Here is a 13747-nt window from a genome sequence, read left to right as displayed (position 1 = left end):
GGGAGGTAGCTCGCTGGTAACATGTACAGAAGCTCTAGGGAGGTGGAGCTGGAGAAAGTTAAAATCCACGCCAAAGCAGAGCCAATATTAACTCAGTGGGGGCTTGTGTTGTTTGTAATTAAATTTTATTTGTATTTATATTGTTGTCTGTGTATGATATTTAAGTGTGAGTATGAACATATGGCACAGTGCTCATATAGAGTCAGAGGACAACCTTGAGGGGCCCATTTGTTTCTTCCAACATGGGTTCCAGGGACCAGACTTGAATTGTTAGATTTACATGGTGCTTTTATCTGCTAAGTCATCTTGCTGACCCATTCCAAGTTTTCCATACCTAACAGGACCAGATGAATTTGAGAGAAATGAGTTTCATGAAAATTAACACAATAAGAAATGAGAAAACTATGGACATACACACACACACACAATAGAGCTAGAAGGCAACTACAATTAAATTTTCTGCAGTTCTATCCAAAATATGTAGTAAATTCAGAAGAGTACTCTCTTAGCCCTAGAAGGACGTATTTGCATCTTGAAGTAGCAGATTTTCTGAGGATTTCCCAATTGCTTCTCATATTATTTCCTGCTATCTCTTTCTGCTTGCAAGCTACAATGGTGGGGGATTCTTTCAACTACATAAATAAATAAAGCAAATTCTGCAGGAAATTGCAACATGGAGAATTCCAAAAAGTTATCCACATGTGGATTTTTATTGGCCCTGATCATACTTTAGAAGGAAATGACTATAACTTTGCCAAGCTGCTTAGCACAATTATGAAGGCCGGGGCACGCTGCTGGAATCATTTGCTGAGAGACTGGACTGATTACATGGTGTTTTATTTGCATTACATTAAATCCAGAGCACTTCTTAGAACATGCTGAAAACCAAATGTAGAGCCAAGGTACATTGCCTGACATCACTGGGATGTGCTCAGTGTCTAAGAGGTGCAAAAGGACCCTAGAGGATCCTCCTGTTCTTTGGTTTACAGTAAGCCACAGAAAGCCACTTATACAAGGCCCCCATGGAATAACTGTGTCACAAACCCACATACGTATAAGTATATGCATAAGTTCATGTATGTTTTATGTACACAGATGTGCATATGTATAGGGTACAGGTGCATATGTATATGCATGCATATAAAAGATGGAGGACAGCCTCAGGTATCATCCTTATGAATACTGTCAACCATATTTGAGACAGGATCTCCCACTGTCTTGGAGCTCACCAATTAGACTAAATTGACTGGTCAATGGGTCCCAGGATTCCTCTGGTCTCTACCTTCCAGTCCTGGAATGACAAGCATACACCACATGAGGCCCAGCATCTTTACAAAGGGACCTAAGGATTGAACTATGGCCTCAGTCTTGCAAGGCAAGCACTTTCCTGATTGAGCTATTTTCCCGATCCAAATCCACTTTTTCTGATATCCAGGTCAGTGAGTATGTCTTTATCCTCAGGCTGCTGCTTCCATGTGTCACACAGACTTAAAAATTGTTTATTTTCCATATCCCTTTGTAGGGTTTTTTCCGAAGAACCATTCGATTGAAGCTTATTTATGATAGATGTGATCTTAACTGTCGGATTCACAAAAAAAGTAGAAATAAATGTCAGTACTGTCGGTTTCAGAAGTGCCTCGCCGTGGGGATGTCTCACAATGGTAAGTGAACACTGAGGACCATGTATGCACCTTGTCACTCTCATGGCCAATGTTAGGTCCAGGTCAGTAGGCACAAGGACAGCTAATGGAAATGGGTACAATTCTTCTATAAAAATGACAGGTTTCAAACTCATCCTGATGAGAGCTTCTTTGTGTAGGCCAACTATTTCAGCTTTTACAGAGAATCCTCCTCTGTTTGGCTGGGCTGGAGAGAAGATTTAAAACTTGGGGAAAAGATCTGTGGAAAACTGTAATATTTTAACACAAATGTAAGGATAAACATGATTTTATGTTGCATTGAAATCTTTTTTAAAACAGTTTAAAAGCTAAATTATACTATTATGCATTGGTCATTAATACCCACTTTTTAAAACATATTGTCTCTGAGAGTATCAGAATTAAGTAGCATATCAGAATTTGGGCTCATGTATTTTCTTGTTGTTCTTTACCATGCAAAGATGAGCATAGCGTTGTCTTTTACTTCAGAGAACACACAGATTTGTAGAAAAAAGTCACAAATATCTTTAATTCCCACAAAATTTCAATGCTACATAAATACAAGAGGATAAAACTTCACACTTTAAGCTCTATTTAGATTCAGACTTATAGCGTGTAGCAGTGTGAAGGAGTGTTTTATAGTACATATGAGATCCTGGGTTCCATCCCCAGCATTAAAAAAAAAAAAAGATTTTGTTGGCTTCAGAGAAATAGTAGAGAAGACCATGTGTTCGTGAGCTATAGCACTCACTCTTAATAATCATAGACGATCTATGCCTGCTAAAAACAACTTCTTCATTCCCATTTGGTTCTGATTGATTGACTGGCCCACAAAACTAATTCTAGTTGTAACTTCACAGTGTTATGTTTGTCAAGTCTTATTAGTCAATTCTTTTTACAAAAAAAAAAATCCTTATGGGTTCAAGAACTAACATATACTAAAGCTATCAAATTAAGTCTGAAGTTTTATTTCATTTGATATCCAATTTTTCCCTCCCTTCCTCCCTCCCTACTTTCCTCCTTCCTTCCTTCCTTTCTCCTCCTTTCTTTCTCTCATGCAGGAGATCAGAACCAGGGCCTTGTACACACTAAGTATGCACTTTACCACTGAGCTACAACCCCAGCTCCGATCTTTACTTTCTTTTGCTTTCATCTCTCGCAAAACTGATCTGGTAAGAAGATAATCTTTGAACTTAGGGTTCATCTGTGTGGACTCTGATATATCTGTAAGGATTAATTTGTGTCCCATCTTGAAGTTGTTTGTTCCTCACAGTGGTTACCATCAAGATGCTTGTCAGTGAACAATTGGTTGATACTCTGCCCTCTTGAAAGCAGTAAAAGCTGTAGTTGTCATTATGGGCCGGTTCCTTTAAAAGCAAGAGTACATTATGAATAGAGCTATCAACAGCACTGGACAGGAAGGGAATTTGGTCCAACTTTCCTCAACATTTGACCACATCTGCTTTGTAGCAGTGTATAACTGCAGTCGTTGATTGCAAAATAATTTGCTGGTTTAATTCCATCAGTTTCCTTTTTATTTCAGACCTCATAAAACATAAGATCAAGTTTTTAAGCCAAGAACTTAATTTTAGTTGATGCAATCAAGTTGCAGCAAACTTATTTCTTTTTTTTTTTTTTTTTTTTTTTTTTTTTTTTTTTTTTTTTTTTTTTTTTTTTTTTGGTTTTTCGAGACAGGGTTTCTCTGTGGCTTTGGAGCCTGTCCTGGAACTAGCTCTGTAGACCAGGCTGGTCTCGAACTCACAGAGATCCACCTGCCTCTGCCTCCCGAGTGCTGGGATTAAAGGCGTGCGCCACCATCGCCCGGCAACTTATTTCATCTTTATGAAGAAATCATTGACTTTGAGGTCATTATCATCAAGATAGTCTCGGAAAGCATGCCAGTACTGCTTCTAATGATTATTTTGGGTTTTGCCTATTTAAAAAAATTATCATGTCTCACATTCATATGAAATATAGTTCTTAGCACTTATAGGAACCACAACACTGATGTAAAATATATTTCCTGTGGATTACAAACAAGCACACCTCACACGAAATGTATCTCCAATTCTTTAGCATTTGCAAGTAAAAATAGTATTTCAACTATATGCAGGGAGTGTGGCTTAGTGCAGAGCTTAGCATGCACAAGGCCCCAGAGTCCATTCCTAATACCCTTCTTCCCAAAAATTGGACTTATGTAATATGAATAGTATATTTTTTCCATCCAGAAAAATCAAAGAAAACTACCATGCACTTGATAATAAAGTCATCATTTGACTTTATCTAACAGTAAACTTGCACTCAGGAATCAGGGGCAGGAAGATCTGTGAGTTCGAGGTCAGCGTGGTCTATATAGCAAATTCTAGGCCAACTTGGCAGCATAGTGAGATCTTGTCTCAAAAGCAAACAAGTAAGCAAACCTATTTCACTTACTCTACCTAGAGGGGGCCGATATGAAAAGTGTGTTCAGTTTGTCCTTGCAAAAGCAAGAACCAATGGGAGTTAAATGTCAAGGTATCAGAGACCTAAGTAGTTCAACCATTAAAGAAATTAAAGGTGACTAAGAAAACTCCTTCTCGGAGGTTTTCAGAGAAGTGTGTTTGCTGAACAATAGAGGAAACATCCATATTGTCTGTACACAGGAAGGGAATCTGCAGTGGGCTTCAAATCCTGATGAGGAAACATTTCTGAATACATTTTCTTAGTGGTTGTAGTCATACGAGTCAATGTAAAGCTTCCATCCACATAAAATGGATGCCTTTCCTAAATTACAGAGGAGACATCCTGTGCATCCTACTGAACGTCATTATGGAGTTGCTGTCACTGTGCACAAGAATAAGCACGCCCCTGAGCCAACATGCCCCAGGATGTGCTGCTTTATTTCTAACTTTTATTTTATCTGTTTTATTTGGAGACAAAGTGTAGGCAGAGTTTTCTGTACTTCCAGCTGTCTCCCAAATAACCACACTGACTTATTATTAATTATAAATGCTCAGCCAATAGCACGGACTTCCTTTTAGCTAGCTCTTATAACTTAAATGAACCCATTTCTGTTTATTTACTGCTGCCATGTGACTCGTGGCTTGTTACCTCATTTTGTACATGCCCTGCTTTCCCCGCCTTTGGCTGGTGAATCCTCAGACTCCTTCCTTCTTCCCAGTGTCCTACTAGTCTGACTTCCCACCCAATCTCATCCTGCCCAACTATAGTCCAGTCGGCTCTTTATTAATCAATGAAAGTAATACATATTGACAATGTACAAAGATTGTTCCACAGCAACAAGGTCTTACTATGTAGCTCAGTTTGAGCTGGATCTCACAATCCTCCTGTCTCATTCTCCCACATATACACTGCATTCCTTTCTTCCTGTTCTTTGCCTCTGTTTAGCCCACTTAATCTGTTTAAATTCTTTAATAGCAATGCCCTTGTAGCTTTGAAGGGAGATTCTGAAGTGACTCTCAAGGAACCAAAAGGCTGTGGAGAATAATGCCCAAAGTCACAGAGCCAGTGATCACTAAACCCTTTCAGAGTTGACAATTAGCTCGTTATTTATAATGGAAAACATAATTCACTGAATTCTTCACCTTTCAGCCAGCCAGTCCATACATTTTACTAGACAATGGTAGAGTCTTCCAAAACATGTAAGCATCTGCATATCAGTTACCTGAATTTGAATGTTTCACCCATATGTTTTGGTGCCATAAAATCATAATTTGTGTGCCTGAATCAAGCTGCTCATCAGTTTGATATACTTAGCATATTGGTTGTATGATGATGCAAGGCTAGAGTAAAAACCTAAAACAATCTACCTAAAAAGTACACATGGTCCATTTCAACTTTCTCTTCAAATTTCAAATTTCACTAAAGGTTGAGCCAGGGTGGTGGTACATACTTATAACTCTAGACTCAAGAAGCTGAGGCAGAAGGATTGCCATTCAAAGCCAGCCTAGGCTACAGTGTGAGACCCTATCTCAAAATAAACAAACAAAAATAATCAAACTAAAAAAGTTTTATCTCACAGCTTCTGGGTTCTAATCCATGGTCATTTGGCCCTGTTGCCTGTAGTGAAACAGGTCGTCCTTGAGGGAGTGAAAAAGAGAAAGATAAGAACTGAGGTCACACAGTCCCCTCCAAAGACGCACACTTGAGGACCTGGAGACTTCCCACCTCTGAAAGGTTCCATTACTACCAGAGGGCAGTGACACTTGAACACTTGGGTCTTTGGTAGACACTCTAGATACAGATAATAGCCTATGGCCAAAGTTCTTCAGGTAGCACTTACAGCTCTGTTCTGTCACAGACTAGATGCTGTCGAAGGACACACTTTTAGATCCTCCTTGCTGGAAACAAGGCTGTTTCTCAAATGCCCATCTTCAGCATGGACTAGAAAAAAAAAAAACCACTGCAGGTTTCCCTGTAAATAACCAAGAGAAACATGTGCCAATTATTCTGATCATTTAAAATCTGTCATTTGCTGGACCATTTATAGTCCCACGGATTGCTTAGATGTCTTTTGCATCACTAGGCACAATCAATGTGACGCCCTGTCATAAAGCACTTTGAACAGTGACTATTTCATATTTAGAGCTACTTTTTACATATAATCTAAATACCTAGTTTTAGGGTAAATACATTTAAAAAATAGTTTGAAGTAGGAAAGAATTAGCTTGTGCTACTAATGAATCACTCAGTCAGGCTTTCCCTATAACATTGAAATTTGATAATAATGTTTTTGTATGTTTAAAAATTAGTGAAAGCTTTGCTGATCAAGATGTTCTATGATACAAATGATGTGGGGGTTTTCCTTTTATTGAAGATAAAAAGCTGACAACTTTAAAAATAGTTTCTTGTGGTTTCATAAAAATCTGAAGGAAAAAAGTGGTTTCACTATTTTTTGTGGCATTCAGCACGTCTGAGGTAGTTGTCCCAGTGCCTGGCAAACAGTAGCCCTAGAAAATAGCATGAATGCCTAAATGATAGATTTAAGCTTTATTACTCAAATAAAAAAACAAAAAAAATCTCTTTGCTGTATTTTAAATCTGAAACGAACCCAAAGGCCCATGTTGAAGGCTTGCTTGCCAGTGCCTGGTGCTGTGAAGGTGGTGGGACCTAGTGAGACTATCGGGGTGCCCCCTTGTTGAAGGGGATGTATGTGAGGCCTGGCCCCATTCTCCTCCCTTTGCCTCCTGGCCACCATGAGGTGAACAGGCCTTTTCTAACACACACATCTATCACAATGTCCTCTATCACCACATGAAAAAACAAGAGCAATGGACCTGTCTTCTTTGTGGCGTGAAGGAAAAGGTGGCAAAGCCCCTTCGTTAATGAGTCTGTGGTGGTATCTTTCTCTAGGGGCCCACTCCTATCCCCTTACCAGTTAGACTTCAGGCAAACTGTATCTTTCCGTTCCTGGAAACAATCTCTGTACTGACAAATGCTGTTCCCTCTGGATCCTGTCCTGATGCTCCCTATCAGAATCCAATTGACAGTCAAGGCCCCGTTCAAATGTCTGTTCCTGAAGACTTTTCTGATTCCTTCTGCTTGCTCTTCAAAATGGTTTGCCTCTTCCCAGTATACCATATTCTGCTGAGTTAGGCAGATACACACACACACACATACACACATAGAGAGAGACAGACACACACACATATACAGAGAGAGAGAGACATACACAGAGATGAATAGACATATACACATAGAGACAGACACAGAGAAAGGGAGACACACACACACATACAGAGAGAGAGAGAGAGAGACACAGAGAGAGAGAGACACACACACATAGAAACAAACACAGAGACACACATACACACAGAGAAACAGACACATACACATAAAGACAGACACACATGCACAGAGACAGACAGATGAGAGGAAGAGTGAGTATGATATTGTTTATTGACAGTGATCATACCACTAGCAACTATGTCTTGTGTGATTTACATGCAACAAACATGTACAAATGGAAAACCTGACTGGGAAACATATCTTAACTGTTAAAGGCCTGCTATGACTACAAACTAATCCCTTAAAAATTGAAAGAAAAAAGTCCTTTTTTTATATGATCCAACTTTATTCTTTAATTTTACCAGATTTATCTTAAAAACCCATTTTAATATGACTTATAATTAAGTAGCATCTGACTTTAATGAATTTACAATTAGGTGGGTATTTTGAAAATATGTTTGTTTACTATGTTTTAGCATACTCAGATCCAGAAAACAAGATACTTAATTATTCCACATTCCTAAAGTTTATTGTTCAATAATATCAGTACTAAATATGAGGTGATAAATCTGTCATGTGCTAATATTTTTTAGAATATGGTAATTATATCATATATGTGCTAATATATCTTTTAAGACATTAATGAGCTTTCTCAAACCTAGTCTTCCTGAAGGGACCTACCAATTCTTATACTGATTTTTTTTTTTGCTTTTTGTTTTATTTTGTTTTTAGAGACAGGGTTTCTCTGTAGCTTTGGAGCCTGTCCAGGAACTAGCTCTTGTAGACCAGGCTGGCCTCAAACTCACAGAGATCCACCTGCCTCTGCCTCCCGAGTGCTGGGATTAAAGGCATACACCACACCACCCAGCTGTGATATTTTTTTTTGTGGAATTTCTTTTTTATTTAAAAATTTCTGCCTCCTCCCCCTCTCCCAACTCCGCACGTCCCACTCTCCTCCCCCTCCCTCTCCAGACCAAAGAGCAGTCAGGGTTCCCTGCCCTGTGGGCAGTCCAAGGTCCTCCCCCCTCCATCCAGGTCTAGGAAGGTGAGCATCCAAACAGGCTAGGCTCCCACAAAGCCAGTACATGCAGTAGAATCAAAACTCAGTGCCATTGTCCTTGGCTTCTCAGCAGCCCTCATTGTCCACCATGTTCAGAGAGTGTGGTTTTATCCCATGCTTTTTCAGTCCTTGTCCAGCTGGCCTTGGTGAGCTCCCAATAGATCAGCCCCACTGTCTCAGTGGGTGGGTACCCCCCTCGCGGTCTTGACTTCCTTGCTCATGTTCTCCCTCCTTCTGCTCCTCATTTGGACCTCGGGAGCTCAGTCCAGTGCTCCAATGTGCGTCTCTGTCTCTATCTTCATCCATCGCCAGATGAAGGTTCTATGGTGATATGCAAGATATTCATTAGTATGGCTATAGGATCGGGCCATTTCAGGCTCTCTCTCCTCAGCTGCCCAAGGACCTAGTTGGGGACATCTCTCTAGACATGTGATATTTTTTTTAACTGAGATACATTTCTCTAGATAATTCTCTTTTTTTCTTTTTTTGATGCCAGCGATCAAACCTGCTAAGCACATGCTCTACCACTGGGCCATGCCAAATACTAAACTGAAGTATGTGACAAGTGCTACAACAGGCTTTGTAAAACCTCAAAGATGGAACAAGCATTGCTTTAGAAAAGAAAGCAAAAAGTGTATCCCCAAGTGCTGTGAGTGCAGTGTGGTTAGATCTTTGTAGTGTTTTAGAGCTAAATATAGAGATAAGAAGGAATCTTGAGACATCTTTTCCTAGTTCCTCTACTGCAGATAAAGCAATTGGGAACCATAGATATTGCATAATTTTCTGTAAACCATATAGCTGCTTTATCACAGAGAAGAAATCAAAAAGTTGACTTCCTGACAACAGTGGTGGTAGTGTTAATTCTGCTGCCTTCCTAAAGGCCAGACTTCTCTCTCAGTGACTCAGAGTAACACAGAGAACATTTTCCTTTTGTCTTTGGAAATTAATCATTACTGGTAGGAGACTATATATATACCTGGGCCCCAATGTATAATGGCCGTCTTTGTGTCTACACTTTAACTTCAGCCTTCTAGGAAACAACTGCCCAACTTCCTTTCCCTCCTTTGATTCTCCACTCAAAGGGTGGGAACTGGAGTGGTGATTTAGTTCCCTGACAGAACACTTGCCTCGCATGTACCAGGCCCTGGGTTCCGTCCTTGTCACATCTTAAAAATAAAAATTTAAAAAAAAATACTAAACTAAAAACACCAATCCTAACAACTTAAAAAAGTTAAGAGACCAACAGATAAACTAAATTTTGGGGTTTGTTCTTTATCTGCTGGGGGAGCAGCAGCTGCCAATCTGACCTATAATACACAGAATTTATTTTATTTATTTTTAGTTTTGAACTTGCTTTTTTATCAATACAGAATACAAGATCTAATGTTAAAGGGAGATTTCTTGTTTCAAGATATACTCACACTAGCAAGACTAAACATTAGCAAAGTTTCATATAGTCTAATAGGAACTATAGGTGCTAACAGTCATGCTTGAGATGCATTAGCAGTTGCTGCAGAAGAAAGCTGATTTATGTAAGAGACACTGATGACAACCCTTGATAAATGTTTAGGAACTATTTGTCATACTATACAAAATGTGAAAGATGGGATTACAATTGTCCTAAGCAAACAAAAATTTAAAGATACTTTTATTTATCAGATTCCACATTATATAGTGTTCACAAGTGTAAGAATTTATTGTTGGGGATGAAGCACAGCCCCACAACACTTCCACCCCAACAATAAAAGTTACATTAGGAAGCAGGTGTCTTGCTAAACCCTGCTCAATAGTCACCTGATGTGGGTGTAGCTGGAATTACACAGGACTCCAAATAAACAAATGCAACCAGCATTCTCCCCTTTAAAAAACAAAATTCCAGGTGCAGGAGCAGACTCCTACAAACTCTGGTAGCAGCAGGAGGATCAGGTGTTCAAGGTCATCCTCACTACTAGCAAGTTCAAGATTAGCCTGAGCTATATGAATCTCTGGCTTGTACAAAGAAGCAAATAAAATGTTTCTCTGCTTCAGATCTGTTACATGCAGATGTAGTTCCACCAAGCAGGACCTGTCTCCTTCCTTTGCTACACTCCTGATGTGTAAAAATGCTAATCCACCTGTGGATCAGGTTGTGCCTAACTTATAACAGAGTTATTTAGCAATATAAATAATTTATTCATGAGATTTAGCAATTTTTTAGAACTTCGGCTTATGAAAATATGCATTTGTTCAGATTCTAGTGGGGTACTACTTTAATATATTCTATTTAAAGTGATTTTGAAATGTTTTTTGGCTATTTTTGCTAGGTGAGGGAAAGCAGAACTGTCAGTGTAACAGGTGACTTTCTTTGCTTAAATTAGATATAGTGACTGCCCGCTAGGAAAGGTAAATGCATTTTAATCATGTTAATGTCCATGTATATTTATAGTTTCTACCTATAAAATTTTAATCATAGGAGGTTCAGTAATTAGGAGCACTTGCTACTCTTGCAGAGGACCCAGGTTTGGTTTCCAGCACTCACGAGGGTCAGTAGCTCTAGTTTCAAAGAATTCTATACCCTCTTCTGGCCTCATAGGCATTTCACACACAGGATGCAAAGATATATGTGCAAGCAAAATACTTATACACACTAAAAAATAAATAAATCTTCTTTAAAAGACAGAGGACCAATGAGATAGCTCAGCAGGAAAGAAGTTGGCCTTTAACCTGAGCTTAAGACAGTATCTAATATATGAGAGTCACTTAATAATTATTTAGGAAGTGAAGAGACAGTGTGGAGTGGTCTGTGAAACAGTAGATGATTCTAGTAATTTCTGTCTCACTGTATAATAACTCTGATGTTTTCCAAGGTTTTTTCACAATTTCTGTGGTGTTTGTTTTTATTTTTATTTTGTTTTATTATTTGCCATGCTGGGGAATCAAACCCAAAGCTTCATCATGCATGTTAAAAAAGCACTTTACCACTGACCCATATATCCAGTCCACAATTTCTTCATTTTTTAATATGTCATAATTCTTACTTTCTCTTATATAAACTCCCAATGTACATATTGACTCATCTGTCTATTTTTAAACTCAGTGTTTTGAAGTTTAATTCTTCACATTTTTATTATATATGTATTTTGTTATACTCAGGAACAAATAAAACCTAGTATTCATATAGCTTCTGTTCTAGCAGAATTACTATTGTAAACCCATTAGAAACTTTGTAAAAAGCCTCACACTAATATTCGTATAAAAGAAAGCCTAGCATTTAGAAAGCTTTTTCAAACCTCAAGTTTATATATTTATATATATATATAAAGTTAAATATATACATATATATGTATATATATATCCTATTTGGATATAGCGGTGGCTTATTAAAATGTTTCATGAGAGACACCTAATTTTAGAATGTTCCTAAGTGGTTCTCACATGCTCTGCCCCCTTTTCTTCCACATTACTCAAAGGACAGCAAAGCAAATGATTAGTTCTGTGTGAAAGGAGTGGTTCAGAATGGCTTTGCAGGGGACTATAAAAGGATCTTTTACACAGTCATTAAGTTGTTGTTTTGCATATATTAATTAATTAGTATAATTATGGCATTTGCATGTATACATATCATACTCACCCTATTGCTTTTCCTTGTCCCTTTTCTCTTTGAAACTAGCTAGTTCCCTTCTACTTCCATGTTATTGTCATCATCGTCCTTCTTCCTCTTCTCCTCCTCCTTCTTCCTCTTCTTCCTTTCTCTCCCTCTGCCTCCTTCCTTTATTTTGTGATTAGTGAGTTTACTCAGGATAACTTACAGAAGCGTGTGTGGGAGCTATTTTCAGGAGCTTGGCAGCTTACCAGTGGCTACACTACTGAAGAAAAGACCTCTGCCTCTACCAGCAACCATTAACTACTGATCCTTAGGGAGGGGTGGGACCTTGTTGAGCTTGGTGAATATATGTTTTATTCATTTAATTTCAAAATGCTCTATAAGTACTTAATACATGTGCCCAACAATGTACTAAGTGCTGAGTATAACAAGCAAGACGCCTGTCTTCATGGAGGACTGCAAGCTAGAGGAGAAAAGAAAAGCGTTATTGTCAACTACTGTAGCCAGAGTTATAAAACGGAAGAGGGAAGTGTCAAGATCATAGACTGAGGGAACCCAGTGGACCTGGGGCCCAGGTGGGAAGGCTTCTCACTAAGCTGACATTCCCTATCCCAGTGTAGCTAAAATGGAAGAGAATAATGAGAGGCTGCAATTTGACAAAAAAAGAAAAAAAGGCAATTGTTTAAAGATTTCTGAAGGGTCATGTACAAAAGTTATATTTATCAAAAGTATCTAAACATATCCTGATTTAATGTAAACTGAGAGGCAAACATCTCTTTCCCTCAAACTCCAAGCAAGGTCTCTACTGAGGCCTCTGTAGTGCATTAGTTTTATTAGTGATAAAGCATAGGGCCAACTGAGATGAATTTACACATATGAAACTCAAGGATACAAAGCAATCTTTTCTCTAAAACAAAATTCAGCTGAGCATGGTGGTGACCTGTAATACCAACAGCAAGGATGCTAGTGCAGGGAGTTTCAAGTTCTTGGCCACATCTCAAGAATATAATATAAAATACAATAAAAAAATAGTAAGAACTGAGTTGAAGCTCAGTAGTAGAACATGTGTTTAGCAGGCACGAGGCCCAAAAAGGTACAAAAGGAATGTCATATCCCCTAGAACTAGAGTTGTAGATGGTTGTGAGTCACCAAATGGGTACTGGAAATCAAACCAGGTCCTCTACAAGAGTAGCAAGTACTCTTCACCACTAAGCCAACTCTCTAGCACCCCCATTTTAAATTTATTTTATTACGTTTTATAATTTTTTAAACAGCAGCAAAGAATGACCCCAAAGAAAAATGTTACTCAAAGTGACATTTTTACAAATATCAGAAAGAAAGAAAAGTTACTCAAGTTGAAACCCTATAAACAGATTGTTATTAATTTGATTTTCAGGGAATGAAATGCAAGATTTTCACATGCCAAGCAAGTGTTCTGACCCCAGACAACAACTCACACAGATTAATTCCCACCTTATGCTCTATGGTCTCTCTTCAATCTTTCTTTTACATTCACACTTCCTCACCCTTTGAGAAGCCAAGGGTAAAGGTGTCTTTCTGATGCACTTCAGTAAGGGGTAGTTCTGCAGAGTTAGAGGTAAGTCCAACTCCATCCATTCCATGTCCAAGTTCCCTGGTCTACTAGAGGGATAGAGCACTATCCTTTCTTCACAACAGGGACAAGCAGATCACACAACCTGCACGAGAACAGAGAGCCTG

General features: G+C 38.7%; 1 protein-coding gene across 9 annotated transcripts in view; it reads left to right on the top strand.

Moving 5' to 3' along the window:
- Pparg (peroxisome proliferator activated receptor gamma) overlaps positions 1–13747 on the top strand; it is a 131608-nt gene that overhangs the window by 90167 nt on the left and 27694 nt on the right. For all 9 annotated transcript variants that reach the window (XM_075983111.1, XM_075983115.1, XM_075983114.1 and 6 more), the window contains one exon: positions 1523–1661. In XM_075983111.1, the coding sequence (XP_075839226.1) occupies positions 1523–1661 (139 nt within the window). The remainder of the gene's footprint in view (positions 1–1522; positions 1662–13747) is intronic.

The sequence above is a fragment of the Microtus pennsylvanicus genome, chromosome 8, assembly GCF_037038515.1.
Source record: "Microtus pennsylvanicus isolate mMicPen1 chromosome 8, mMicPen1.hap1, whole genome shotgun sequence".
Taxonomy (NCBI): domain Eukaryota; kingdom Metazoa; phylum Chordata; class Mammalia; order Rodentia; family Cricetidae; genus Microtus; species Microtus pennsylvanicus.
This window is presented reverse-complemented; position numbering and strand designations above follow the sequence as displayed.